This window comes from Puma concolor, chromosome E1, assembly GCF_028749965.1.
Source record: "Puma concolor isolate L17-30 chromosome E1, mPumCon1.1.hap2, whole genome shotgun sequence".
Lineage (NCBI taxonomy): Eukaryota > Metazoa > Chordata > Mammalia > Carnivora > Felidae > Puma > Puma concolor.
The window spans coordinates 45932994-45960975 of record NC_141680.1 but is presented as its reverse complement, the minus strand read 5'-3'; the positions used below and the strand labels follow the sequence as shown (position 1 = coordinate 45960975).

Below are 27982 nucleotides of genomic sequence, written 5' to 3'. Positions count from 1 at the left end.
CTAGATATAATACAAAAGTTTGTGGGAAAACATGGGAAGAACTATAACAGTTGCACTTAACTATGTGTCAGGCCCCATCATAATTGCTAATATTTACTTAAACAAATATTTTTGAACACACTTTTTAGATTATTATTCTAGTCCACTTTTATTCTAAGACAAGCATGAATAACAAGAAAATTCTAAACATGAAAACCACGCAATCGCAATGGTGCAGTTTGGCCTATAATATCTCAAATTTATTTGTGTTAGTAAGGGGAGGTTACTTAGAAGTGAATGTGTCTAAAGAATCTGCATTCTTGTATTCAAAACTGGAAAGACTCAACTACTAAACATGATACTTACAGAGAACATAAAAGTCATACATATCACACATATAGAAAACTGGTTTAATTTTGACTTTGTTAACTGGATACTCATAAACTCAAATGACATTCTCTGTGTTTTAGTCATTGATATGGTGTCTCACACTGCTCTTGGGCCTTCCCTTCTCCCTATGAAAAAGGGCATTTCCCCGCCCCCCCCCCCCCCCAAGTTTCTTGTAACTAACCTCTCTCCGGGGTTAACTAGTATATATGATAATATGCTTATCACCAACATGTATGTTTTCAGCCAGATCTTTAAGTTCCGTATCTGCAAGCTTTATCCCCAGGTTGTTCAGAACAGTGCCCAGGTTGTTCATATTGACCTTCCCACCTAAGAAAAGTGACGGTCCATAAGGAATATTAAATGACTTCAAAAGAGAATTTCTTACACTTTTTTGATACACATATCCCATTGTGAATTTCTTAAGCAGTAGATCATTATTCACAAAATTTGCTTCGGACCAAACAGAAAATGTTTGCTCTAAAGTGAAAAAAATAAATTAATGTTCAACAATTTTAGCACAGAGACAAAATATTCTAAGCAGTCAATTACAAATTTAGAACTATGGCTACTTCCCTTGAGACTTGTCTTGGGGACCAGCCTACAGAAACACAAGGTTTTAAATGGCATTTAATACTGAAATTAGTTTGAGAATAAGGTACAGAAATATGGGCTCAGAGTACAGAAAAGTCTCTCAAGAAATGGATGAAAAAGGGAAGAAAGAGATTGAGTTGTGGCCAAAAAGGGGTGTGGAGAGTTCTAGTTTGCTTATTTTATAGGATGGTGTATGTGGAACATGTGAATGGGCTGAAGAGGTTGAAAATGGCCAGTGGGGCAAGGTCTTAAAAGATACGGGAGACAGTGGAGTCAAGGGCATCCTGGTAAGCTTTGAGGAGGAAGAGGGACTTCTCACTCATCCTTTATACTAACATGGGTGTGCTTAAAGATACCTGAATAGGGAGGGATTGAAGATGTAAAGCTGAGGGCTATCACTCTTGCCAGCCTCGATTTTCTTAATGAATTAAAAAAAAAAAATCTGGTTGAAAAAATGGTGTTCAGTGAATGCTTAGGGAATTCTGGTACTGGAGGCAAACATTATTTAGTTCTAAACAATAGTAGGTTGACTTTTGATGAATGAACTGCCAATTTAGTTTTTTCTATTTATTACGTTCTCTGGATCACTGCTAATCATTTATATTTTTTCCCATGTAAACATGAAATTTGATATTTCTCTTCCTGAAAATTTCGAAAATGACAAGAAAGTGTGGTGCTTTACTTCCAAGACAGAACATCAGATTCAACTGCTAAAATAAAGATTGAGGTCCAAAAAAGCATACATTTGCAATCAGTACATATGACAGATGGCAGCATTCAAATTCACATCTTGGAAACAGTATAAAATGAAGATCTCATATTCATTTGTATTCTTATTATGTTTCTCACTCACCTTTAAGGGACTTTACACCATCTGGCAACCTGTTCTTAAAGACCTTGTTTTCATCTATAAAAAAGAACACAATTAAGGTCATAGAGAAATGATGTGGCTATTCACTAAAACTTTAGTAAAACTGAGATTTTCATGATTTGCCCTAGAAACTTCCCTCATTAAAATAAAGTTTGAGAGAAAATTAGGGAAAGTTTATAATATGGCAAGTCTATCTAAAATTTAGCATAGAAGGCACTCTATAACATACACAGCTTTTTTGGAAAATATCACCTCTGACCTTTTATCCCCTTCTAGTCTAACACCACTTCTTTCCCTTGGTTGCTTCCCACAATTGCCTATACGTATCTAAAAAGGTAAGGGTAGCCTCAGAAATGTAGTCCCCTTGATGGCATGAGTCAGCATCATGGGGATGATTATTCCAAAACAGAGAGTTAAACTGCATAGATGGAAATTTCCCTCTAGAATGAGTGAACATTTAAATTATTTTGTTTGGTATTTGTTTGTTTATTTACTGTTGCATCTTAGCAAATGGGGATAGTTTGAGTTTCTAAAAAAAAAAAAGCTTAAGAGGAGACAAAACAAACACGGGGTAAAAAAGCCAGGCAAAACAAGAAACAGACTCCTAACTATAGGGAACAAACTGATGGTCACCAGAGGGGAAGATGGCGAGGGAAGGGTGACACAGGTGATGGGGATGAAGGAGGGCACTTGTGATGAGCACAGGGTGATGTGTGGATGTGTTGAATCACCAAATTGTACACCCGAAACTAGTATTACACTGTATGTTAACTAACTGGAATTTAAATTAAAAAATCTTTAAAAGCTTCAAAGAAGACTTTAAGGTCACATCAGTATATAAATGCCTACCGTTGAAAGGCAGATTTTTCAGCAGCTTCAAACGTTCCTTATCTGTGAACTCTATTCCCATGTTTTTCAGAATAGCTTTCACATCTTTGACATCAACCTCCCTTCCTTAAAAAAATAGACATCATTACATATATACGAATTTAAAGGATCATCTAATGACTCCAAACAGGGAAAATTAATCTATGGCTATGTAGATTAAATCGGTACAGAATAAAGAGCATAGGCCAATGAGACCTCTCCAGATATACTGACGATGACTTTCACAGAAAAAGAATTTGATCTCTAAGTGCTAATAAAAGAAGTCACAGTCACAATGACAATGGCAAGGCAACTCTGAACCCTGTGAGATTTACATTATGTATCTGCTATTCAATTGGAATATTATAAATTACTTATTCAAATAAATGTATAAAATAAGGTAAGATCTGTTAGTCTCATTTTTTGTCAGTTATCTGTAGTCTTTATCAAAATTTTACTTCATATATTATTTCACTAGTACAGAGTTTGGCCATTCTAAAAAAGAGAAGAGCAAAATATACAAATAAAAAATATACCAGAAAACAAATGAGTTGCTAGTAATTTAATGAACAAATAAATGCCATAACTAATATGGCAATTGAGCAATAATGATGCAATATAATTACTATAAATACTAAATGTTTTCGATTCATAATTTCTCTCTTACCTGTAGTAGCTTTTACTCCATCCATCACCTCTTTCAGACCAACCATTCCATTAGCTACAAGAAAAGGCACAATGAAAATAATGTCAGAAGCCCAGAAGACAAATTTAAGGCATATATTTTAAGGAAACAATTCCATTAAAAATTCCTTACATCTTCATTTTACCTGAGACCATTTAGAAAATGCCTGGATCTCAGGGAGTTAAGATGATCTCCATTAATACAAAGGTCTCTTGTATACTAGAAACTGGGTCAGGAAAAGTGTGCTCTTCCTAGTATTTTGGATGCCATTATAAGCCATAGCTGAAGATACTATTGGAGTTGGCCAGGTATTCTGGTAACTTTACTTCATGTACCAACAAACAGCTGAGGAAGGGACCACTAATCCAGCTTGGTATGTTCTAAGATTGCTTCCTGCAGGAGATGTGTGTGAACTACATTAATGTATCAGAGCAGTTGATATGAAATATGGAAGGATGGAAGAGACTTCACATGGAGGAGAAGTTGAGAAAAATGTCCAGGGACATCATGCTATGCATGTGAAACTACAAGCAGCTCAACATGGCTTGAACAGTTAGAAAAATGAGAGAAGATATGTCCACACAGGCAGATGGAGCTTGAAGGTCTCATGCACTATGATAAAAATCTTTGAACACATTTTCGAGTGAAGATTTCATTAGACAGAAGGATAGATAGAAGAATGGCTTGACTTCTCTATAAATAGATTTTCATATCCCTATTATTTTGCTTTCTTATTATTTAGGCTATTAGAGTCCTGACAGCACCCTCTGCAGTTTTTGGTATATTTACGGAAAGATGATGCTGTTTTAGGTTAATTGTAATGAAGATCCAAGATTTATTCTGACTTTAAAATTGGGCTCTCCTCCAAGTGTCCATCAATAGATGAATGGATAAAGACGTAGCACATATGTGTGTGTGTGTGTGTGCATGTGTGCATGTGCGCGCGCGCGTGCGTGTGCGTGTGTGTGATGGAGTATTATTCAGCCTTAAAAAAGAATGGAATCTTGCCATTTGCAACAACATGGATGGAGCTAAAGAGTATAATGCTAAGAGAAATGTTAAAGACAAATACTATACTATTTCACTCATATGTGAAATTTAAGAAACAAAATGAGTAAACAAAGAAAAAAAAAAAAGAAGAGAGAGACAAACCAAGAAGTAGACTCTTAACTATAGAGAACAAACTGGTAGTTACCAGAGGGGAGGTGGGTGGGGGAATGGGTGAAACAGGTGATGGGGACTAAAGAGTATACTTATCACATATATATAGAATTGTTGATATATTGTATACCTGAAATAATATAATTTTCTATGTTAACTATATTGGAATTAAAATTAAAGACTTAAGTAAAAAAAATAAAATTGGGCTCTCCTCCAAACTTTCTAACATGTATCTGTCAATTAAATCTATTTTCAAACCTATCAGATATAAAGGAAAAATTAAAAAATGGCCTGAGGACATCTGTAGTGTTCACCATCAACTTGTAGATTTTTGGACAGCTTTGCAAGTTCCTCTTCCGTGAGCTCAAGTCCCAATTTTTTAAGGGTGTTGTCCAGGTTATTTACATGAACCTTTCCCCCTTAGGAAAGACAGAAGGTAGGAACATGAAAAAAAAAGTGTATTATGCCAAAATTCTGCATGCATATCAACTTTCTATTTATTTACTTATTATGTTTGTTTGTTTAAGGTGAAGTGATTTTTTCGTGCATGGAGAAGGGGTGTACAGAGTTGAAAAAAAATGCAAGTTCCATATGGAACTTCCTACAAGATAAAATATACGCTGTTATCAGTTAAAATGTGGGTAGACTGCAAGAATCATAAATAAGGAATGATACCAAAGTGAGGAGCCAGAATTCATAATTGGAATAAAAGTGTCAAGTTGGGGAATGTCAGACAGTATGACTTTTAATTGGGTCTTACTCACCATTGAGAGATTTCACACCCTTTAGCAACCTGTTGTGATATACCTTTCCAGCAGCTGTAAGAAAAGCCATAATTCATGCAATGGGGAAATTAACATGAAATCACAAAAATGGTGTGAAATAAATAATAATTTAAATAAATAATTTCAAAAATAACATTTTAAGAAGAGTTGTCTCTAATTTTTAGTTTATTTCATCTAATATAATGAAGTTTGGAAACAAAAACCTCTCTCCTTGTGACAAACTTCTTTATTCCAGTACCTGAGGAAGTCTCCTTGCTCAAACATGAGTATAGCTTCCCTGTGCTTTTAAATTTCTGCTTCCCATCTTTATTTTTTTGTCATGGATCTCCAATCTTTCTTTTTTTTTCTCTTCTCATGATATGAACAAATTAGTAGCTTGATAGGTAACAATATGTTTAGCTGTTAATGTCAACTCTTGTCTAAAGGGTTATTTAACTTCCAATATAAATTCTAAGCGACAGTAACAGGTTTCTATATACTTAAAACTCAATTTAATATTTTTTCTTTTATACTTTTGGAGAAAAATAAATAGAAACAAAGTTGGAAATATTTACACAGACCTAAAGACCAACAAAAGACCTCCATGACACCTCTATCAATCTCACCGTCAATTGGCAGTGTTTTCAGTAGCTTCTCTTTTTCCTGATCTGTGAGCTCAATCCCCAGGCTTCCCAGGAAAATTTTCAGGTCATTAGAATCGACCTTCTCATCTTTTAAGAGAGGGAACAATAGACATATAAGCTTTTGGAACTCTGGTATTCTATCAAGTTGTAAAATATGTTCTATGAAGTTTAATGATATCCTAATATCAAGATGAGGTGTTAGGCGAAGATGTTCTCAATTGCAGAACCGTTGAGCATATCTTATGGTAATAAAGCATATCTTTAGGAGCATATCTTATGGTATCTTATGGTAATAAAATACCACATTTATTATAAATTAAAGACCTTTTTTCCTAAAGCTGGAAAAAAACAACTTTCAGAATAAAATCTGATGAGTGAATTAAGATAACGCAGATTCGTATATAAATTATTCTTCAAAAACATTTGCTTTGGTAAGAATTATTGATGATATCAGGAATACATTATCTTGATCATTTCTAAGCTTCACCATGCCATTTTCTATACATTTCTAGATATTTTTCATTTAAACATTTGTGACCCAAAGCATGTTACTTGCACAAGTAACAGAAAACTTAGGATTTAAAATTGACATATAGTCTTGTATCCTAGTGTAGAAACTTTCCTAATGTCAATCCAGGATTCATATATTTAAAAATAAAACATCAGAATTTATAAGATACCAGAAATACCACTGAAAAAAAACTATTATAAAGGACCGAAACCCTAGATTTACATCAACTTCTCATTTACCTGTAAAAGTTTGCAGTTCCTTCATCGGTGTTTTAGGAGAAGTCCTCCTATCAACTGCAAAAGAAAATTAAAGTCATAATGAGATATAAAAGACTCATGAAATATCGTGAAAAACAATGTGGGAATAAATATAATAAATCCTAACTTACTATGTGCCAGGCATTATCTTAAGTACTTTATATATGCTTACTTAAGAACTATTTACTGAAGAATATCTTTCTAGGCTATTAATTTATTCAGTTTTCATTGTCTTCATTAATACTAGAAAGAAAAGCCTAAACATAAAAACATGCCATTTCAAAAATATTAATTTTACTTATAGTTCTCTACCATTTCAAAGCTATACGCATTAGTAATGGGAAGAAATTCAGAAGTACCGTCATCTAAGTGGCCTGCATGTTTCTTTTTAAAATGTGGAAGACTGTCCTCTAGTGACCATAATATGGGTAAAGAACATAAAAGACATTCATACAAAGGGCAATGTTTTCACGGTGACTTGGTAGCTGGCTGCTTATATGCTGTTTACATGCTTTGCCCGTACTTATAGCTTCCTACTATCAGTGTAGATTACCATTCCTAAGGGCCCTTTCCCTCGCAACCTTTATTGTCCAAGCTCTCCCAACATGGAACTATGGTATCTGGAAACTTGCTCACCATCACCAGGGAGATTTTGAGTCAGAGCCTCAAGTTCCTTATCTGAGAGCTTGATTCCCATATTATCCAGTATTGCGTTCAAGTCGTTGACATTGACTTTCCCATCTAAGGAAAGAGAGTCCATGAAGAAAATTATGTAACTTCAAAAAAGAGGTTCATAAAGCTTTTAGAGACACATGCCCTGTTGTGAATTGCATGAGCTATATGCTAGTGTTCACAAAGATTACATATCATTTCGGGAGGGGGGGGGGGTCATATATTCTCTAAAGCCTATTCACAGACCCCCCTTAGTAGTAAGGTTAATAATCCTTGTTCTAAAATGTGAAAAAAAAAAACACACCAATTTTAGAACAAGAGACTAAGGACCTTATTATGCCTATAGAGAAAGTCAACTATGACATTAGAACGAAGGTCACTTCTCGTGAGATTTGTCTTGGGGATCAGACTATAAAATACAAAGTTTTAAATACCATTGAATAAATGCTAAGTGAATTCTAGTTCTGGAGGCAAACATTTTTTACTTCTAAACAGTAAGTTTTGATGACTGAATTCCCAGTTTAGTATTTATCTGCAGCTGATTAAATTCCCTGAATCAGTGCTAATCTTGTCTGTCACAGTTTGCTATGCAAACTTGAAATCTGGTATTTTTTCTCTTGAAAAGTTTGGAAGAATCTTGAGAAAGTAGAAGGCTTTCTTCCTAGATATAAAGTAAAAGATCAGCAGCTAACGTGAAGCTTGATCTTCAGTGGGAGCATAAATTTGCAATCAGTATATATGATCAGTATAGCAGCAACCACTAACACCTTGGAAACAGTATAAAAGCAAGGATCCCATATTGGTCTGCACTCTCATTATGCTGCTCACGTACCTTTTAGAGACATCACAACTTCTAGCAACCTGTTTTGAAAGATCTTGTCATCATCTATAAGAAAAGGCAGAATTTAAGTCACAGAGAAATGTGGAAAATCACAGAGAAATTAGGAAAAATGACTTTTCGAGAGTTTTCTCTTATTTTAATAAAATTTGAGAGAAAATCGGGTGAAATTTAGCACATCATGCACACCTCTGTTCTTCTTCCCAATCCTGCCTTTATTCACTTCCAATTATTAATCCTTTCTTCTTTCACAAATCCCAGTTTAACCTTTGTTTTTTCCTTGTTTGTTTTTCACTATTGATAAAAAGACCCATCGTAATGGAAATGCTGCTTCCTAATCTAAAAGTAAAACCACTTAGGGATTCATTTCAGGTATAAGTGGACATTCTAAAAAAAATTTTTTTTGAAATGGATTTTCTATTTTCTAGAACTTAGGAAATGGAGATAATTTTAGAGCTTCTCGCAGACACAGAAATCTAAAACTTCTTTTTGGGGACAGCTGGGTGGTGCAGTTAATTAAGCATCCAACTCTTGGTTTTGGCTCAGGTCATATCTCACGGGTTGTGAGATCGAGCTCTGAGTCCGGCTCTGTGCTGACAGTGCGGAGCCTGCTCGGGAATCTTTCGCTCTCCCTCTCTCTCTGCTCCTCCCTAACTCACACATGTTCTCACCCTCTCAATATGAATAAATAAACTTAAAAAAAAACCTCTCTTTGAATACATCAATATTTAAAATGCTTACCCTTAAAAGGAAGAGTTTTCACCAGCTCCAAGCATTCTTTACCTTTGAGCTCGATCCCCATGTTTCCCAGAACAGCTTTAACGCTATTGACATCAACATTTTCTCCTTAATAAAAAGATTAAAACAATGACATACATGGAATTTAAGTACAATCAAATTATTGCAAATAATTAAACTAAATTAGGATGCTAAAACAATAGGATTATGAGCTGGGGAAAGTAATGATCACTGAGCTCTGCCCAAATACATGGAGATAATGTCATTTATGGAAACATAATTGCCTTTTTTAAAATAAGTTTATTTATTTTTGAGACAGAGAGAGACAGAGCATGAATGGGGGAGGGGCAGAGAGAGAGGGAGACACAGAATCAGAAGCAGGCTCCAGGCTCTGAGCCATCAGCCCAGAGCCCGACGCAGGGCTCCAACTCACGGACCGTGAGATCGTGACCTGAGCTGAAGTCAGACGCTTAACCGATTGAGCCACCCAGGTGCCCCAGCTTTCTAAAGGCTAATAAGAGATGGCACTGTCACTCTTAAATACTGAGAACAATACTGAGGGGTGATCGGGGGTAGGGGAGAGGGGAAAGTGGGTGATGGGCATCGAGGAGGGCACCTGTTGGGATGAGCACTGGGTGTTGTATGGAAACCAATTTGACAATAAATTATACTTAATAAAAAAACAAGAGAGAGAGAGATGGCACTCTCAACGGTGGTCATGAGAATGTATCCACAGGAGTTCCAACTATGGAGAACATAATTAACCAAGGGCCCCACCTTCTGCTTTGAAAGTAACCTGTGTTTTTTTGCACTAATGCCATATGTATCATTGGCACTGGCCAATCACAAGTGCAGCCAAGATACTAGGGGAGCCCTGTTCCTGGAAGATACAGGATGGTGATTCTAACCAGAGGATTCTTGAAAGCACTTTTGCCAGGCCCTCCTCAGACTGCATGACAATCTAGGATGCTTCCGCCCAAACATTTCTTCCTCTTTCCTTCACCTGGTGACAGATTTGCCCTGCAGTCTGACAGCCTCCCAGCCTTTCAGGCATCCTCCTTATTTTCTCTTACGCAGGCATTTCCCCTAATAATGTCCTGGCATGTTTAACCCTGCCCCGGCTTTTGCTTCTTGGGAGGCTTGGACTAACATACTCAAAATGACAATGACACAAAGTGGGTATTATAGATCTCTTTTGTCAATTTTCAAGCTGCAGATGGCTTATCTTCATAATTCTATTGACATGAAGAATGTATCACCTCTCCTTTAAGTAATTACCAGGGACTTTTCCAAAGATCCATTTCACCTTTTATTGTACATTTTGGCTGTCTTAAAATAAGGAAAATGAAGTGTATTCGTGAAGAATACATCAGAAAATTCTCCAATTTCTGGGCTACTGGTTATGAAAACCTTAAACAAATGGGAGGTAAAAATGATAGAATTAGCCTAGCAATTAAGGCATGAAGAAAAACAGTTCTGTAAAAATTAGGATCCTATGTTTACATTAACTTCTCAATCACCTGTGACAGCTTTCACGCCATCCGTCACTTTATTCAGATCAACTTTTCCATTAGCTATGAAGAGAAGGGACAATTGAGACATGTAATCAATGTCATGAGCTCCAAAAAACATATACAAAGGACATACGTTGATGGAAAATTCCAGATAAATTCCATTAATATCATAATTTTATACACACTTATATTAAATCTCTGAATTTCAAGGATTTAAGCTGATCTATTTTTCCAGTGTTTCTGGATCATTGGTATTTATCAGCTCTCTGGTAGCACTTCAGGTACTGCTGTGAGCCATGAGTGCCATAGCTCATATAGGAACCACTAATTCAAACTAGAGTGTTAAATGAATACATCATAGAGTATGTAGTGCCTGGCAAGTTAAAATATCAGATTTTAACTAAAGGAAAGGGGAATGCATAGAAAGAGTCTTCTACATGGAAGAGAGGCTGAGAAATATAAAGTAAAACCACACCTGGGTACAACATATACAACATATACATATGCAGTGCATGGAGAACTATAGTCGGTTCAGCACTGCAGAAGAATAAAGTATGGATTTGGGAAAGGAAAGTTCATACAAGAGAGGAAGGTTGGACTCAGATTATTAAGGGATTTGTAAGTAATTTTAAGAAGCTTAGCCTTTATCTACTAGGTTATATAGAATCATTGAGTGGTTGGTTATAAGTTCAAGAATGATATGGACCAATTTGCATTTTATTTTAATTTTCTTTAACTTTAAATTATAATTAATTTTATTATTACAAAATTACATTTATATTGAAATATATAGAGAGTGATGTCATCAAGATGGTGACATAAGTTTTTCCTGACTTCAGTCCCCCTCACAAAAAGACCATCTTGCAAGTATCCACAGACAAGACACCATTGTGAAAATCCCAGGGTATGGTTGTGAGGCTGTGAATCTCCCTGAAACCACAGAGACTGAGAAGGACCACATTAGAAGGGTAAGACAATCAGCTATGCTCTGACTGCACTGCCCTCTCCCAGGCTAGTATAGTGCTGCACTGAGAGGGCTTCCCAGAGCTATGGTTTCTCTGGTGGGAAAAAGAGAGCCCAAGGTAGACATCCAGCTCCTCCAGAGTTGTGGGTTGCTTCCTGGAAGGCCCACCTGGGTCCTGTCCCATAGGTATTGGGGGGGAGGTATCCGTGGGTCTTAACCATTTGAGATCAGAATGAGATGGAGAAGGGAAACATGGCTTACGTTAACCAGCACTTGGATCTTGGCAGATTGTTTCTCCTAGCAGCAGTGCCTGAGTAGATATCTGACACAGTGGTTTTGCCCATCTGCAGAGCCAAAATGGTGGTCCCTCTGGCCAGGGAACCATTCTGCTTGAGTTGGGTCCCCAGCCAATAAGCCTTTCTGGCCTGGGAACCTCTTCGATCACCCCATCCAGATGAGGAAGCAAATTCATGGCTCCTGCCTGTTGCTGAGTATAGATAGTCCTCTGTCCTGCCTGACCAGAAAACCTATTGAGACCATCCCAGAGACTGTGTAGATTACCCTACAGCCCCTCTTACAGCAGCGCCTGAGTGAAGAGCCCACTCATTGGCTCTGTCTCTCTGCAGAACTGAGCTAGTGGCACTATCTGGCCAGGGATACTGATGGATACTCCTGCCCGACTCAGGTACCCAGCCAATAAGCCTTATCAGCAAAGGAGCCTATGATATAGAGACTGGGCTGGGAAGGAAATTCAAAGCCCTGACCAGGGATGAATATAGCTTCCAGCCTTATCTGACCAAGAAGCCTAACCAGAACACCTGGGAAGTTGCATAGTCCATCCTACAGATCTGGTTATAATGGTGCCTGAGCAGAGACCCCAAAATTGACAACCTAGAAGAAACGGATAAGTTATTCCTAGAAACATACAACCTACTGAGATTGAATCATGAAGAAACAGAAAATCTGAAGAGACCAAAAACAAGTAAGGATATTGAGTCAATAATCAAAATCTTCTTCCCCAAAAGTCCAGGACAAATGGTTTTATTGCTGAATTTTTACCATTTAATGAAGAGTTAACACCAATCCTTCTCAAATTCTTCCCAAAAAATTTAAGAGGAGGGAACACTGCCAAACTCATTTACAAGGTAGCATTTACCCTGATACCAAAGCCAGACAAAGATACTACAAAAAAATTAAAACTATAGGCCAATGTCCCTGACGAATATAAATGCAAAAATTCTCAACAAAATTCTAGCAAACCAATTCAATAGCACATTAAAAGGATCATATAGCATGATTAAGTGGGATTCATCCCTAGGATGCAAAGATATTTCACCATGTGCAAATCCATAAATGTGACATACTGCATTAATAGAATGAAAGATAAAAATCACATGATCATCTCAATTGATGCAGAAAAAGCATACGACAAAATTCAACATCCATTCATGATAAAAGCTGTCACTAAATTAGGTATAGAAGGAAAGAATCTCAACATAATAAAGGCCATGTATGACAATACTCAATACTTAACATCATATTCTAACAGTGAAAGGTTGAAAGCTTTTCCTCTATAATCAGAAATAAGACAAGTGCTCACTCTTACCACTCCTATTCAGTATAGTACTAGAAGTGTTAGCTAGAACAATTAGGCAAGAAAAGAAATAAAAGTCACCAGAATCAGAAAGAAAGAAAGAAAGAAAGAAAGAAAGAAAGAAAGAAAGAAAGAAAGAAAGAAAGAAAGAAAGAAAGAAGTAAAAGTGTGTCTATTTGCAGATGACATTATTTTAAGTATAGAAAATCCTAAAGACTCAACCAAAAAAAAATAATAACTTGTTAAATTTAATGAATGAATTCAGTAAAGATGCAGGATACAAAATCAACATACAAAAATCAATGGTGTTTCTATATACTAACAATGAATTATCAGAAAAAGAAATGAAGAAAATAATCTCACTTACAACAGCATCACAAACTATAAAGTACTTAGGAGTAAATTTGGAAGAGACACAAATAGAAAGATATCCTGTGTTCATAGATTAGAAGAATTATTAACCTTAAAATGTCCACACTAAGGCAATGCCATCTATAGATTCAGTGTAATTCTTAAGATTCCAATGGCATTTTTTACACATACATAAAACATAATCCTAAAATTCATTTGGAACCACAAAAGCTAAACCAATCCTCAAAAGAAGGGTAAAGCTGGAGGATCACAATTTTTTACTTCAAACTGTATTATAAAGCTATAGTAATCAAAACAGTATGGCACTGGCATAAAAACACACACTTGGACCAATGAAAGAGAATCAAGGGCTTAGATACAAACTCATACATATATGGCCAACTTCTATTTGACACAGAAGCCAACAATATTCAAGCAAGCCTAGAATACTCAATGGAGAAAAGAGTGTCTTCATTAAATGGTGTTAGGAAAATTGGATATTTACATGACAAAGAGTGAGATTAGACCCCTGTCTTATACTGTTCACAAAAATCAACTCAAAATGAATTAAAGAATTAAATGTAAGGCCTGAAAGCGTACATAAAACTCCCAAGGGAAACGGAGAAAAAAGCTCTTTGATGTTGCTCTTGGCAATGATTTTTTGGATGTGACTCCTACAAAGCACAAGCAACAATATAAAAAATAAATAAGTAGGGCTACATCAAACTGAAAAGCTTCTCTGCATGGCAAAATAACCATAAGAGACCCTTAAATACAGAGAACAAACTGAGGTTGATGAGGTTTGGAGGGGAGGTAAATGGGTGACAGGCACTAAGGAGGGCACTTTTCAGGATGAGCACTGGGTGTCATATGTAAGAGATGAATCTCTGGGTTCTACTCTTGAAGCTAAGACTACACTGTATGTTCACTAACTTGAGAATAATAATAATAAAAAAAGAATCAACAAAATGAAAAGACAGCCTATGTAATGGAAGAAAATATTTACAAACCATGTATCTTATAAGAGGTTAATATCCAAACTATATAAGGAACTCATATACCTCAATAACAAAGAAACCAAATAACACAATTTAAAAATGGGTGAAATATCTGAAAAGACATTTTTCCAAGGAAGATATTCAAAGGGCCAACGGGTCCATTAAAAGGTGGCTCATCCTCGCTAATCATCAGGGAAATGTAAATCAAAACCACAATGACGTATCACCTCACACCTGTTAGAATGGCTATCATCAAAAAGACAAGAGATAGAAAGTACTGGTAAGGATGTGGGAGAAAGGGAAGCCTCGTGCACTGCTGGTGAAAGTGTAAATTGGTGCAGCCAACGTGAAGAGTATGAAGGTTCCTCAAAAAATTAAAAATGGAACTACATATGATCCAGAAATTATGATTTGGGTATATATCCAAAGTAAACAAAATCACTGTCTTGAAGAGATAACTACATCTTCACATCCATTATAGCATAATTTATAATAGCAAAGACATGGAAGAAACCTAAGCATCCATTGATGGAGGGACACATAAAGAAAATGTGGGGTATATATACAATGGGATATGAGGGTATATATGAGTTTTGGAAGCGTGTGGGTGTTTAGGAATTTGTCCATTTCTTCTAGGTTGTCCAGTTTGTTGGCATATAATTTTTCATAGTATTCCCTGATAATTGCTTGTATCTCTGAGGGATTGGTTGTAATAATTCCATTTTCATTCATGATTTTATCTATTTGGGTCATCTCCCTTTTCTTTTTGAGAAGCCTGGCTAGAGGTTTATCGATTTTGTTTATTTTTTCAAAAAACCAACTCTTGGTTTCGTTGATCTGCTCTACAGTTTTTTTAGATTCTATACTGTTTATTTCTGCTCTGATCTTTATTATTTCTCTTCTTCTGCTGGGTTTAGGCTGCCTTTGCTGTTCTGCTTCTATTTCCTTTAGGTGTGCCGTTAGATTTTGTATTTAGGATTTTTCTTGTTTCTTGAGATAGGCCTGGATTGCAATGTATTTTCCTCTCAGGACTGCCTTCGCTGCATCCCAAAGCATTTGGATTGTTGTATTTTCATTTTCACTTGTTTCCATATATTTTTTAATTTCTTCTCTAATTGCCTGGTTGACCCATTCATTCTTTAGTAGGGTGTTCTTTAACCTCCATACTTTCGGAGGTTTTCCAGACTTTTTCCTGCGGTTGATTTCAAGCTTCATAGCATTGTGGTCTGAAAGTATGCATGGTATGATCTCAATTCTTGTATACTTATGAAGGGCTGTTTTGTGACCCAGTATGTGATCTACCTTGGAGAATGTTCCATGTGCACTCGAGAAGAAAGTATATTCTGTTGCTTTGGGATGCAGAGTTCCAAATATATCTGTCAAGTCCATCTGATCCAATGTATCATTCAGGACCCTTGTTTCTTTATTGACCGTGTGTCTAGATGATCTATCCATTTCTGTAAATGGAGTGTTAAAGTCCCCTGCAATTACCACATTCTTATCAATAAGGTTGCTTATGTTTATGAGTAATTGTTTTATATATTTGGGGGCTCCTGTATTCGGCGCATAGACATTTATAATTGTTAGCTCTTCCTGATGGATAGACCCTGTAATTATTATATAATGCCCTTCTTCATCTCTTGTTACAGCCTTTAATTTAAAGTCTAGTTTGTCTGATATAAGTATGGCTACTCCAGCTTTCTTTTGACTTCCAGTAGCATGATAAATAGTTCTCCATCCCCTCACTCTCAATCTAAAGGTGTCCTCAGGTCTAAAATGAGTCTCTTGTAGACAGCAAATAGATGGGTCTTGTGTTTTTTTTATCCATTCTGATACCCTATGTCTTTTGGTTGGCGCATTTAGTCCATTTACATTCAGTGTTATTATAGAAAGATACGGGTTTAGAGTCATTGTGATGTCTGTAGGTTTCATGCTTGTAGCGATGTCTCTGGTACTTTGTCTCACAGGGTCCCCCTTAGGATCTCTTGTAGGGCTGGTTTAGTGGTGACGAATTCCTTCAGGTTTTGTTTGTTTGGGAAAACCTTTATCTCTCCTTCTATTCTAAATGACAGACTTGCTGGATAAAGGATTCTCAGCTGCATATTTTTCCTGTTCATCACATTGAAGATCTCCTGCCATTCCTTTCTGGCCTGCCACGTTTCAGAAGAGAGATCGGTCATGAGTCTTATAGGTCTCCCTCTATATGTTAGAGCACGTTTATCCCTCGCTGCTTTCAGAATTTTCTCTTTATCCTTGTATTTTGCCAGTTTCACGATGATATGTCGTGCAGAAGATCGATTCAAGCTACGTCTGAAGGGAGTTCTCTGTGCCTCTTGGATTTCTATGCCTTTTTCCTTCCCCAGATCAGGGAAGTTCTCAGCTATGATTTCTTCAAGTACCCCTTCAGCACCTTTCCCTCTCTCTTCCTCCTCTGGAATACCAATTATGCGTAGATTATTTCTTTTTAGTGCATCACTTAGTTCTCTAATTTTCCCCTCATACTCCTGGATTTTTTTATCTCTCTTTTTCTCAGCTTCTTCTTTTTCCATAATTTTATCTTCTAGTTCACCTATTCTCCCCTCTGCCTCTTCAATCTGAAGCGTGGTCATTTCATTTTGCAGCTCGTTTATCGCATTTTTTAGCTCCTCCTGACTATTCCTTAGTCCCTTGATCTCTGTAGCAATAGATTCTCTGCTGTCCTCTATACTGTTTTCAAGCCCAGTGATTAATTTTATGACTATTACTGTTAATTCACTTTCTGTTACATTGTTTAAATCCTTTTTGATCATTTCGTTAGCTGTCGTTATTTCCTGGAGATTCTTTTGAGGGGAATTCTTCCGTTTGGTCATTTTGGATACTTTCTGGAGTGGTGCGGAACTGCAGGGCACTTCCCCTGTGCTGTCTTGAATAACTCGCGTTGGTGGGTGGGGCCGCAGTCAGACCTGATGTCTGCCCCCAGCCCACCGCTGGGGCCACAGTCAGACTGGTGTGTGCCTTCTCTTCCCCTCTCCTAGGGGCGGGATTCACTGTGGGGTGGTGTGGCCTCTCTGGGCTACTTGCACACTGCCTGGCTTGTGGTGCTGGGGATCTGGCGTATTAGCTGGGGTAGATAGGCAAGGTGCATGGGGGGCGGGAGGGGCAGGCTCAGCTCACTTCTCCTTCTGTGATCCGCTTTGGGAGGGGCCCTGCAGCAGCTGGAGGGAGTCAGGCGCGCCGCCGGAGGTGTGGGTCCGCAGAAGCACAGCGTTGGGTGTTTGCGTGGCGCAAGCGAGTTCCCTGGCAGGAACTGGTTCCCTTTGGGATTTTGGCTGGGGGGTGGGCGAGGGAGATGGCGCTGGCGAGCGCCTTTCTTCCCCGCCAAACTGAGCTGTGTTGTCCCGGGGCTCAGCAACTCTCCCTCCCATTGTCCTCCAGCCCTCCTGTTCTCGGAGCAGAGCTGTTAGCTTATAACCTTCCAGATGTCAAGTCCCGCTTGCTGTCGGAACACACTCCGTCCGGCCCCTCCGCTTCTGCAAGCCAGACTCGGGGGCTCTGCTTGGCTGGCGGGCTGCCCCTCCGCCCCGACTCCCTCCCGCCAGTCTGTAGCACGCACGGCCTCTCCGCCCTTCCTACCCTCTTCCGTGGGCCTCTCGTCTGCGCTTGGCTCTGGAGACTCCGTTCTGCTAGTCTTCTGGGGGTTTTCTGGGTTATTTAGGCAGGTGTAGGTGGAATCTAAGTGATCAGCAGGATGCGGTGAGCCCAGCGTCCTCCTACGCCGCCATCTTCCTCTCCGTCCTAACTCTACTATTCACTGATTTAATACAGAATATTTTTCCCCCACATAGAAGAGGTGTCATATATTAATGTCAAATTAAAAAAAAAAAGAATTTGCTACCAAGACACACAATTGAAATTATTTATTTTTATTTATTATTTTGAAAGAGAAAGAGAGACAGAGAGAGAGAGAGAATGAGTGAGTGAGGGGCAGAGATAAAGAGAGGGACAGAAATCCCAAGCAGGCTCCATGTTTTCAGGGCAGAGCCCCATGTGGCGCTTGATATCATGAACCTCAGACCATGACCCGAGTCAAAATCAAAAGTCAGCTGCTTAACCAACTGAGCCACCCAGGCACCCCAGAATTTAAATTTTATTACTAACATGCAGAGATTTAAAAGTGTAACTCTAAGAAATTAGATAAAAAACGATCTATCAAATGAAGGATAAAATGGTAGAAAAAGCAAAGAAATAAAAGTCTTTGAAATATAATTTTGAGTAAAACTTATATTCTTAGATTTATATTAACTTCTCACCTGTAAGAGTTTTCACTCCATCCATCAATTTATCAAGATCAACCTTCCCATTATCTATAAAAAAAGGTAAAGATAAAAATAATAAAATGATGCAGACTCAGAAAAACAGAGTATGAAAACCTTATATTGTGAAAGTCCACTTCTTTTCATTGTGCTCTATGTCAATCCTCAACTTATAAATCCAGTTCTTCAGAAATTCTAGGATAGAAGACGTGCCCTATTCCCTATCAGAGGTGAGCCAACTATCGTCCATTGGCCAAATCCAGCCCACTGCCACGTATCTTTTTATTTGTTCACCACCTAGCTTTATATGGCCCATGAGCTAAGAATCATTTTTACATTTTCAAATGATTGTAAAACCCAAAAGGATATTATTTGTGACACATAAAACTTACACAAATTTAAAATTTTAGTGTCCATAAATAACATTTTATTGGAACACAGCCACACTAATTTGTTTACACATTGTTTACAGCTGCTTTTGTACTACAACAACATTACTGAGAAGTAGGACAGAGATCACATCAACCACAAAGCCTGAAGTATTTATTATTTGACCTTTATAGAAACATTGCTGACCCTGCCCTAGAAGATAGAGTCCACTCAGAGGCAATTTATACTCCTGAATTGTTTAGATTCACCCTACTTTATAAACCTGGAAGAAACTATTATTGATGTTGGCCATGTTCTATGACCCTGCTCAATTATGGTATATCCATAAAGCCTACCTATCATTGTATAATAAAAGGAAAAATGAAGTAATCTTTCATATATTCCCAATATAATTTTTTTTGAAAAGTCTTTTCAATTACTATGATAATCATGGAATGGCCAGTGACATATGACTGGTGTATTTTTGAAGCAATTGTTAAAAAACTTCATTCATCTCATCATAGGCAAATTTCCCTTTTTTTTCTTATTTTCCACTCTTTACTTAGTCATCATACATTAGTTACTGACAAGTGGTCAAGAAGTTCCTAAGAAGAGTTCCTAAGAAGAGGTATGGTATTTAACAGGATCACAAAAGATTGCCACTGAAACTGCTAGGTTGGCTCGTCACATCTCCACAGATTTTGATGGTAATGAGACAATGAGCCCAAATGGATTAAGATAGTTTATTACTTATACCCAAGAAGTAAGATCAGCATGGTGTTGGATCTCTGCCACTTTAGTCCCAGAATACAACACGGAACCAGCTGGACAGTGGACTGGTGGGACATGCGATGAGTCGTTCTGCTGCTGGGAAGCTCACTCAAATGGTACCCAACAAGTTTTATAGACTTATACAGAAATCTGCAGCTCTATCCTAAGGGAGAGAGGCGGAAAGTTGTGTTCAACTGAAACTAAGGAGATGAATGAGAAATGACCTTGTGACCGTCTCCTGTAGATAGGGAAACAGATGGAGACACTGCTTGGTGGCAGCTCTTCACAAGGCTGTCTACTTCCCCTTGTTCCAGGAGGAACTGTGACGCTTTCAAGAAAGACTATGGTAAGATTGTGGTCAAGATGTATTTATGTGGCCTAGGTGGAGATGTGCAAAGTTGTGAGAGAAGAACCATTTCCCTCAAATTACGTATCTAATATTTGAAATGTGCTAGGTCTTAAGGGCACAAAGATAATTAAAGTACACTTTCTACTTTCAAGGACTTCAGAGTTCGGAAAAACTGGTTATGCTGAGTAAACAAAATTCAGAGATAGTGTACTTTTATGGAAGACTCTGATCAAATTGCCTGAAATTTTCCCATATACACCACATAGGAATTTTCCTTTTCCATAAATAACAAGTTAAATTAGGAGATTAGTATCTATTATTGTCGAGCCAAGTATTTTATTTATTGATATATATTTTTTAATATAATTTACTGTCAAATTGGCTTACATACAACACTCAATACTCATCCCAACAAGTGCCCTCCTCAATGCCCATCACCCTCTTTCCCCTCTCCCCCACCCTCCATCAACCCTCAGTTTGTTCTCTGTATTTAAGTATCTCTTGTGGTTTGCCTCCCTCCCTCTCTGTAACTATTTCTTTTTTTTCCCCTTCCCATCTCCCATGGTCTTCTGTGAAGTTTCTCAAGATCCACATGAGTAAAAACATATGATATCTGTCTTTCTCTTACTTATTTCACTTAGCATAATACCTTCCGGTTCCATCCACGTTGCTGCAAATGGCATGATTTTATTCTTTCTCATTGCCAAGTAGTATTCCATTGTATATATAAACCATATTTGCTCTATCCATTCATCAGTTGATGGACATTTTGGCTCTTTCCATAATTTGGCTATTGTTGAAAGTGCTGCTGTAAATATTGGGGTACATGAGCCCCTATGCATCAGCACTCCTGTATCCCTTGGGGAAATTCCTAGCAGGGGGTCATAGGATAGTTCTATTTTTAGTTTTCTGAGGAACCTCCACACTGTTTTCCAGAGCGGCTCTACCAGTTTGCATTCCCACCAACACTGCAAGAGGGTTCCCATTTCTTCACAGCCTGGCCAGCATCTATAATCACCTGATTTGTTCATTTTAGCCACTCTGACCACTCTGATCACTTGGTGTGACGTGGTATCCCAGCGTGAGTGTGGCTTTGATTTGTATTTCCCTGATGATGAGTGATATCGAGCATCGTTTCATGTGTCCATTGGCCATCTGGATGTCTTCTTTGGAAAAGTGTCTATTCATGTCTTCTGCCCATTTCTTCACTGGATTATTTGTTTTTCAGGTGTGGAGTTTGCGAGTTCTTTATAGATTTTGGATACTAGCCCTTTATCCGATATGTCATTTGCAAATATCTTCTCCCGTTCCGTTCCATCGGTTGCCTTTTAGTTTTGTTGATTGTTTCCTTTGTAGTGCAGGAGCTTTTTATCTTGATGAGGTCCCAATAGTTCATTTTTGCTTTTAATTTCCTTGCCTTTGGAGAGGTGTCGAGCAAAAATTGCTGTGGCTGAGGTCAAAGAGGTTGTTGCCTTTAAGCAAAGTATTTTAAATATACATATGTCCTATTGTAAAAGATAGATTACAAACTGTAAGAAGAATATGAAAATCATCTAGGCCTGGAAATCGGCTAACTTCCTTTTTTTTCCCTATAATTTAGAAAATTTATTTTATATCATTGAATGATGTTTAGAGTTAAGCCGATTTTTAAAATATCACTCTTATGCAGGGGCGCCTGGGTGGCTCAGTTGGTTGAGCGTCCGACTTCGGCTCAGGTCAAGATCTCGCAGTCTGTGAGGTCAAGCCCCCCACCTCGGGCTCTATGCTGACAGCTCAGAGCCTGGAGCCTGCTTCAGATTCTGTGTCTCCCTCTCTCTCTGCCCCTTCCCTGCTTGTAGTCTCTCTCTCTCTCTCTCTCTCTCTCTCTCTCTCTCTCTCTCAAAAATAAATAAGAAACATTAAAAAAAATTTAAAAATTAAAAAAAATTAAAATGTCATGCTTATGCAAACATAAAAATATGTGAGATACACTTGCAATTACTATAATTTCATATTTAGAATCTAATTCTTTTAAATTGCTGTTCAGCTCTTCAACTCAGAATCACTGGTGTCTGCTTTTGTCTCCAAAATATTGTCCAGTGTGCTATCAACAGCACTGGTGACACAGCATTTCTTAGATGAGGGCTCCATTAGAGTTTTTTATTGAAAGCAAACAAGAAATTAAAAATGTTTCTTGAGAGTAGTTGACACATAAGGCTACATTGGTTTTAGGTGTACAACGCAGTCATCGGATAGGTTTTTATACGTGATGCCACAGCACCACAGGTCTAGCTACCGTCTGTCACCATACAACGCTATTACAATATCATTGATTATATTCCTTATACGGTGTCTTTTATTCCCATGACTTATTCATTCCATTACTGGAAGCCTGTATCTCCTACTCCTCTGCATCCATTTTGCTAATACTCACATCCCCACCCCTCCGGCAATCAGTTTGTTCTCTGTATTTACAGGTCTGATTGGTTTTTTTGTTCGTTTATTGACTTTTTTTTAGATTCTACGTGTGAGTGAATTGATATATTTGTCTTTCTCTGACTTACTTCACTTAGCATAATACCCTCTAGGTCCATCTGTGTTGTCCCAAATGGCAAGATTTCATCTTTCTTGACGAATATGGCTGAGTAATATTCCAGTGTGTGTGTGTCTTCTTTGTCCATTCATCTATTGATAGGCACTTAGGATGCTTCCATATTGTGGCTATTATAAATAATGCTGCAATAAACATAGAGTGCATCTATCTTTTTGAATTAGTATTTTTGTTTTCTTTGGGTAAATACTCAGTAGTGGAATTATTGGATTATATGGTATTTCTAGTTTTAATTTCTTGAGGAACCTCCATACTGTTTTCCATAGTGGCTGTACCAATTTACATTCCCATCAGTAGTGCACAAGAGTTCTTTTCCTCTACATCCTCACCAACAATTGTTATCCTCACCAACACTTATTATTCTCATTGTTTTGATTTTAGCCAGTCTGACAGGTCTGAGTTGATATCTCATTGTGGTTTTTATTTGCACTTCTCTGATAATGAGTGATACTGAGCATCTTTTCATGTGTCTTTTGGCCATCTGTATGACTTCTTTGGAAAAGTATCTATTCAGATCCTATGCTCATTTTAAAAATCAGATTTTTTTTTTTTTTTTTTTTTTGGTGTTGAGTTGTATAAGTTCTTCATATTTTTTGGATATTAACCCCTTATTGGATATATCATTTGCAAATATCTTCTCCCATTCAGTAGGTTGCCTTTTTGTTTTGTTGATAGTTTCCACCACCGTGCAAAAAAGGCTTTTATTTTGAGGTAGTCCCAATAGTTTACTTTTGCTTTTGTTTCCCTTGTGTTAGAAGACATATCTAGAAAAATGTTGCTACAGCTGATATCAAAGAGATTACTGCTTGTGTTCTCTTCTAGGACTTTTATGGTTTCACGTCTCACAGTTAGGTTTTTAATACATTTTGAATTTATTTTTGTGTATGGTATTAAAGAGTGGTCCAGTTTCATTATTTTATATGTAGCTGTCTAGTTTTCCGGACAAATGGTCCAACAATACCATTTGTTGAAGAAACTGTCTATTCTCTATTGTATATTCTTGCCTCTTTTGTCATAGACTAATTGACCATATCATCACGGGGTTATTTCCGGGCTCTCTATTCTGTTCCTTTGATCCCTGTATCTGTTTTTATGCCAGCACCATACTGTTTTGATTAGTATGGCTTTGAAGTAGATCTTGAAATATGGAATTGTGACATCTCCAACTTTGTTTTTCTTTCTCAAGATTACTTTGGCTATTGGGGGTCTTTTGCAGTTCCAAACAAATTTTAGGATTATTTTTTCTAGTTTTGTAGAACGCGCTTTTGGTAAATTGCACTGAATTGTAGGTTGCTTTGGATAGTATGGACATTTTAACAATATTTGTTCTTCCAATCCCTACGCATGGAATATCTTTCTATTTGTTTGTTGTGTCATCTTCAAATTCTTTCACCAATGTGTTATAGTTTTCAGAGCACAGATTTTTTTTCCCTCTTTGGTTAAATTTATTCCTATTTCATTCTTTTTGGTGCAATTAAAGTTAACAAGAAATTTTGACAAGTTGATGTCTGATGTCCATCCTCATTGCTTGGAACTTTATTTTACCTTTGTGAGGGATTTGGCAGTTTCTTTTGCCTTCACTTACACTGTATGGTGTATCATAGGCAATTCTTTTGTGTATGCATCATTAACAACAGGTAGTATAGATTTTCTACTTGTGGGTTTCTTTCTTTCTTAGGTCCAAAAAGCATTTTGTTGTAGCTTTGCAATAAAATTTTGAAAAACAGAATTGTGGTCTTTCCTCCAATGGTGAGATGTTTTCTTCACTAATCATAAATTTATACTTTGCCACTGTTCCCATGCTTTTCCTGTATACACAACTTTCCCTTCAATTCTTAATGACAGCGCAATTTTTTTGGAGAAGTTTTTAAACAGCAATTAAACTCAACGCATGGGGTACCAACAATACACAACTGAAAGTGGTAATGTGCCACAGTGACAGGCTAAAACCAAATTCACAAATGCAGACTCAATGACAAGAATGTAATAACTCTACTATGTGATTGGTAACAATTATAAGATGCATCCTGATTCACATGCTAAAATGTGAAAGTATTATTTACATATATATATTTTTTAATTTTTTTAATTTTAAAGAATATATATTTTTTAAATAATGAAATATGAGGCTGATTCTGATTCTGCCATGGCCGTATCAGCTCTCTACAATCTATTTTTCCTGATGATTGGACTAAAAGTCTAAAGAAAACACAAAAAGCAACAACACTAGACTATAGAAGAGAACCAAAACTTGCAGAAGTGACTGGCAACGGGGGTGAGCCTTCTGTTTTGGTTTTCTCTTTTCCCTAATGGCTTTGTCCTGAGGGTGGGGCCCCAATCACAGAACTGCAAGGCAGAGCAGGAAGCTAAGACTGATTAAAAACTCCATCTCTTTGACCAGGGAAACCTGGAAAAGAGGCCCCTTCAGGCTGGAAAATATGGGGTAATTCCAGAGAGGAGAGAACAATGGAGAAAGGGATCCCCTAATTCTGTGTATGAATCTGTAAAAGTCTTGGGCTCACTTTTGAGTTGTGCATGCATGAGACAGATACAAAGAAAGCATTCTTGCAATGGCTTTGAGAACTGAATTAAGATTTAAACCAGGGCCCAAGTCTCAGACTAACCCAAGTGGCACATGCAGACAGACCCATAGCAGTAAAACAGAGCTTTGTAGAATGAACTGAGACTGGAACCATCCAGAGAAATGGGAGATGGAATTTGTGTTCTGAATCTCAGAGTTGATTACCTGCTAAAACAAAACCCACCAGCATTGTTCAATGAATTTTAAAAGGACCCAGAGTCTACACAACAAAATAGTTGACAAGGTTGAGGATACAATTCAGAATTATTTAACATACAAAAAGTTAGGAAAATGAGATCAATTATCAAGTGAAAAGGCAATCAACACATGCCAATCCTTGGATGACTCAAGTGTTAGAATTATCAGAAAAAAAAAAAAAAAAAAAAAAAAAAAGGCTCTAAAACAAATATTTTGGTCACAGAATCCCTTTACACTGTTAGAAGTTTTTGGAGACTCCAAAGAGCGTCTGATTATCTTGTATGCTAAATCGTAAAACAAGTGTTAATAAAATTCAAAGGACTGAAATCATGCAAAGTATGCTCGCTGACCACAACAGAGTTAAATTAGAAATGAACAACCAAAGGAAATCCGAGACATTCAAATATTTTGAAATCAAACAACACATTTCAAAGTAATCCATGAGTCAAAGAAGAAATTACAAGAGAAATTAGAATGTATTTTTATCTGAATAAAAATTAAATACATGAGACACAGTGAAGGTGGCGCTTAAAGTAAAATTTATAGCCTTAAATAACTATGTTAGAGAAGAAGAGAGATCTCAAATCCATAATTAAGTCTTTATCTTCATCTAGGAAAGTAAGAGCAAGCCAAACCAAAGACAAGCAGAAGGAAGAAAATAATGAAGATTAGAGAGGATATGAGAACAATGACAGAGAAACTCAATGCAACCAAACATTTAGTCTTCGAAAACATCATCAAAATTGACTAGCCAAGAAAAAAAGAGAGAGGACACAGATGACTACAATTAGTAATGAAAGAAAGGATTAACCCATTGAACTTAACAGTAATTTAAAGGCTAAAGAGGGAATACTGTGAACAACTTTATGCCAGAAATTAAACAACTTACATGAAATAGATTCCAAAATGGACACAAGCTGCCAAAATGGAATAAAAAAGAAACAGAAAATCTGAATAGTGTTGCAACACACAAGAAAATTTAGCATTGGAAATTTTCTCAGAGAGAAGGGACTATGTCCAGATGGCTTCTTTGGTAAATTATTACAAATAATTAAAGAAATAATATCAGTCCTACATAAATTATTTCAGAAAACAGAAGTGGGAAAAAACACCAATTCATTCTATGAGGCTAGTGCTACCTTAATACGAAAGCTAGACAAAGACATCACAAGACAAACTCCAGTGGTGATGCCTTGTAATGATACTGGGAAGGGATGAGTTTTAGTAGAAAAATCAAGAGCTCAGACTAAGACAAGTTAAGTTACAAGTTATTTGAGCTATCCAAGTGGAGATTGCAAATAGGTAGTGAATAAACCAAATAGAGATCCAAGGAGTGTTTTAGGTTAGGAATAGCTATCAGTGATTCATTACCATACAGATAGAATTCAGAGCTCAAAAAGTAGGTAAGATCACTTAGAGAACCCATCAGAGCCTTGAGTTATTTCAACGTTTTGAAAGAAGGTACAGAAAAGTAGAAGAGGGGAAGATAAGATGGGGAGAAAAAAACCCCAACTAGTTTTATGATCAGGTTTACATAGAAATGGATCATTCTGCCCACTGTGTGTAGAGTGGATTTAAAAGTAACAAAATTATAGGCAGAGAGAGAGTTATCTAGCAGTCTAAGAAGAGATAAAAAGAAATAGAAAGAAGGGTAGTGATACAGGGCTAAAGAGTAGGAATGGATTTTAAAAATATTTAGGAGTTTAAATAGGCAGCAGCAAGTAATTAAGTGGGTAGAGATTTCTGGCAGGGTCAGTGAAGCAGAAAAAAGGATGATCAGTTTAAAAAGATATGGAATATATTAGATTACAAATTTTATCCTTGAACAGCTATTTGGGGTGGACTGAATAGAAATGTCTCAGAAGATTTAGAATAAAATAGTTTGAAGACTGGGGAGAAGACTGGAAAGAACATAACTGATGGTTCAAACAGATGGTTAAAAGTAGGGGTTCATAAAATCACTCAGGGAGAACACATAAGACAAAAAAGCAAATGGTTCAGATTGGAAGAACTAAGAAATGAAGCGTTAGCCAGCGTACGATCACTTTTAAATTTAATCCGTAGAAGTTTTATTCTACATTCTGACTATTCCTCAGATAAGCATTCTGGCTTCTCTGCTTTCTGTATGAAAACATGTTGATAACTTTAAATTTTAAAAATGAGGCAGGATTTCTTTTTACTTTAGAATGGGTTCTACTCTAAGATACATTTCCTTTCAGCATCAAATAGTCCTAATTTCAAAAATTCTCATATGCACATTCACAGGCAAAGCTCTGCAGAAACGCAGAGAAATAACCACAGTGCTTACCGTTAACTGGTAGGTTATCTGTTAGACTTTGAAGCTCCTCTCCTGTGAGCACGATTCCCATGTTTTCTAGAACAGTATTGACTTTACTTCTTTCAACCTTCCCTCCTCAGGAAAGAGACATAAGGAATGACAAAA

General features: G+C 37.1%; 2 protein-coding genes across 11 annotated transcripts in view; one reads left to right on the top strand and one right to left on the bottom strand.

Moving 5' to 3' along the window:
• LOC147574441 (pleckstrin homology domain-containing family M member 1-like) overlaps positions 1-27982 on the top strand; it is a 192630-nt gene that overhangs the window by 72311 nt on the left and 92337 nt on the right. The gene's annotated exons all lie outside the window — the stretch shown is intronic.
• On the bottom strand, positions 563-27948 carry LOC147574444 (uncharacterized). The gene is made up of 14 exons (XM_086685477.1): positions 27848-27948; positions 18679-18732; positions 10489-10542; positions 8972-9076; positions 8225-8278; positions 7357-7461; positions 6703-6756; positions 5935-6039; positions 5309-5362; positions 4859-4963; positions 3366-3419; positions 2681-2785; positions 1814-1867; positions 563-696 (listed from the first exon to the last, which is right to left on the bottom strand). The coding sequence occupies exons 1-14, from the start codon at positions 27906-27908 to the stop codon at positions 563-565; spliced, it is 1098 nt and encodes a 365-aa protein (XP_086541603.1). The 5' UTR covers positions 27909-27948.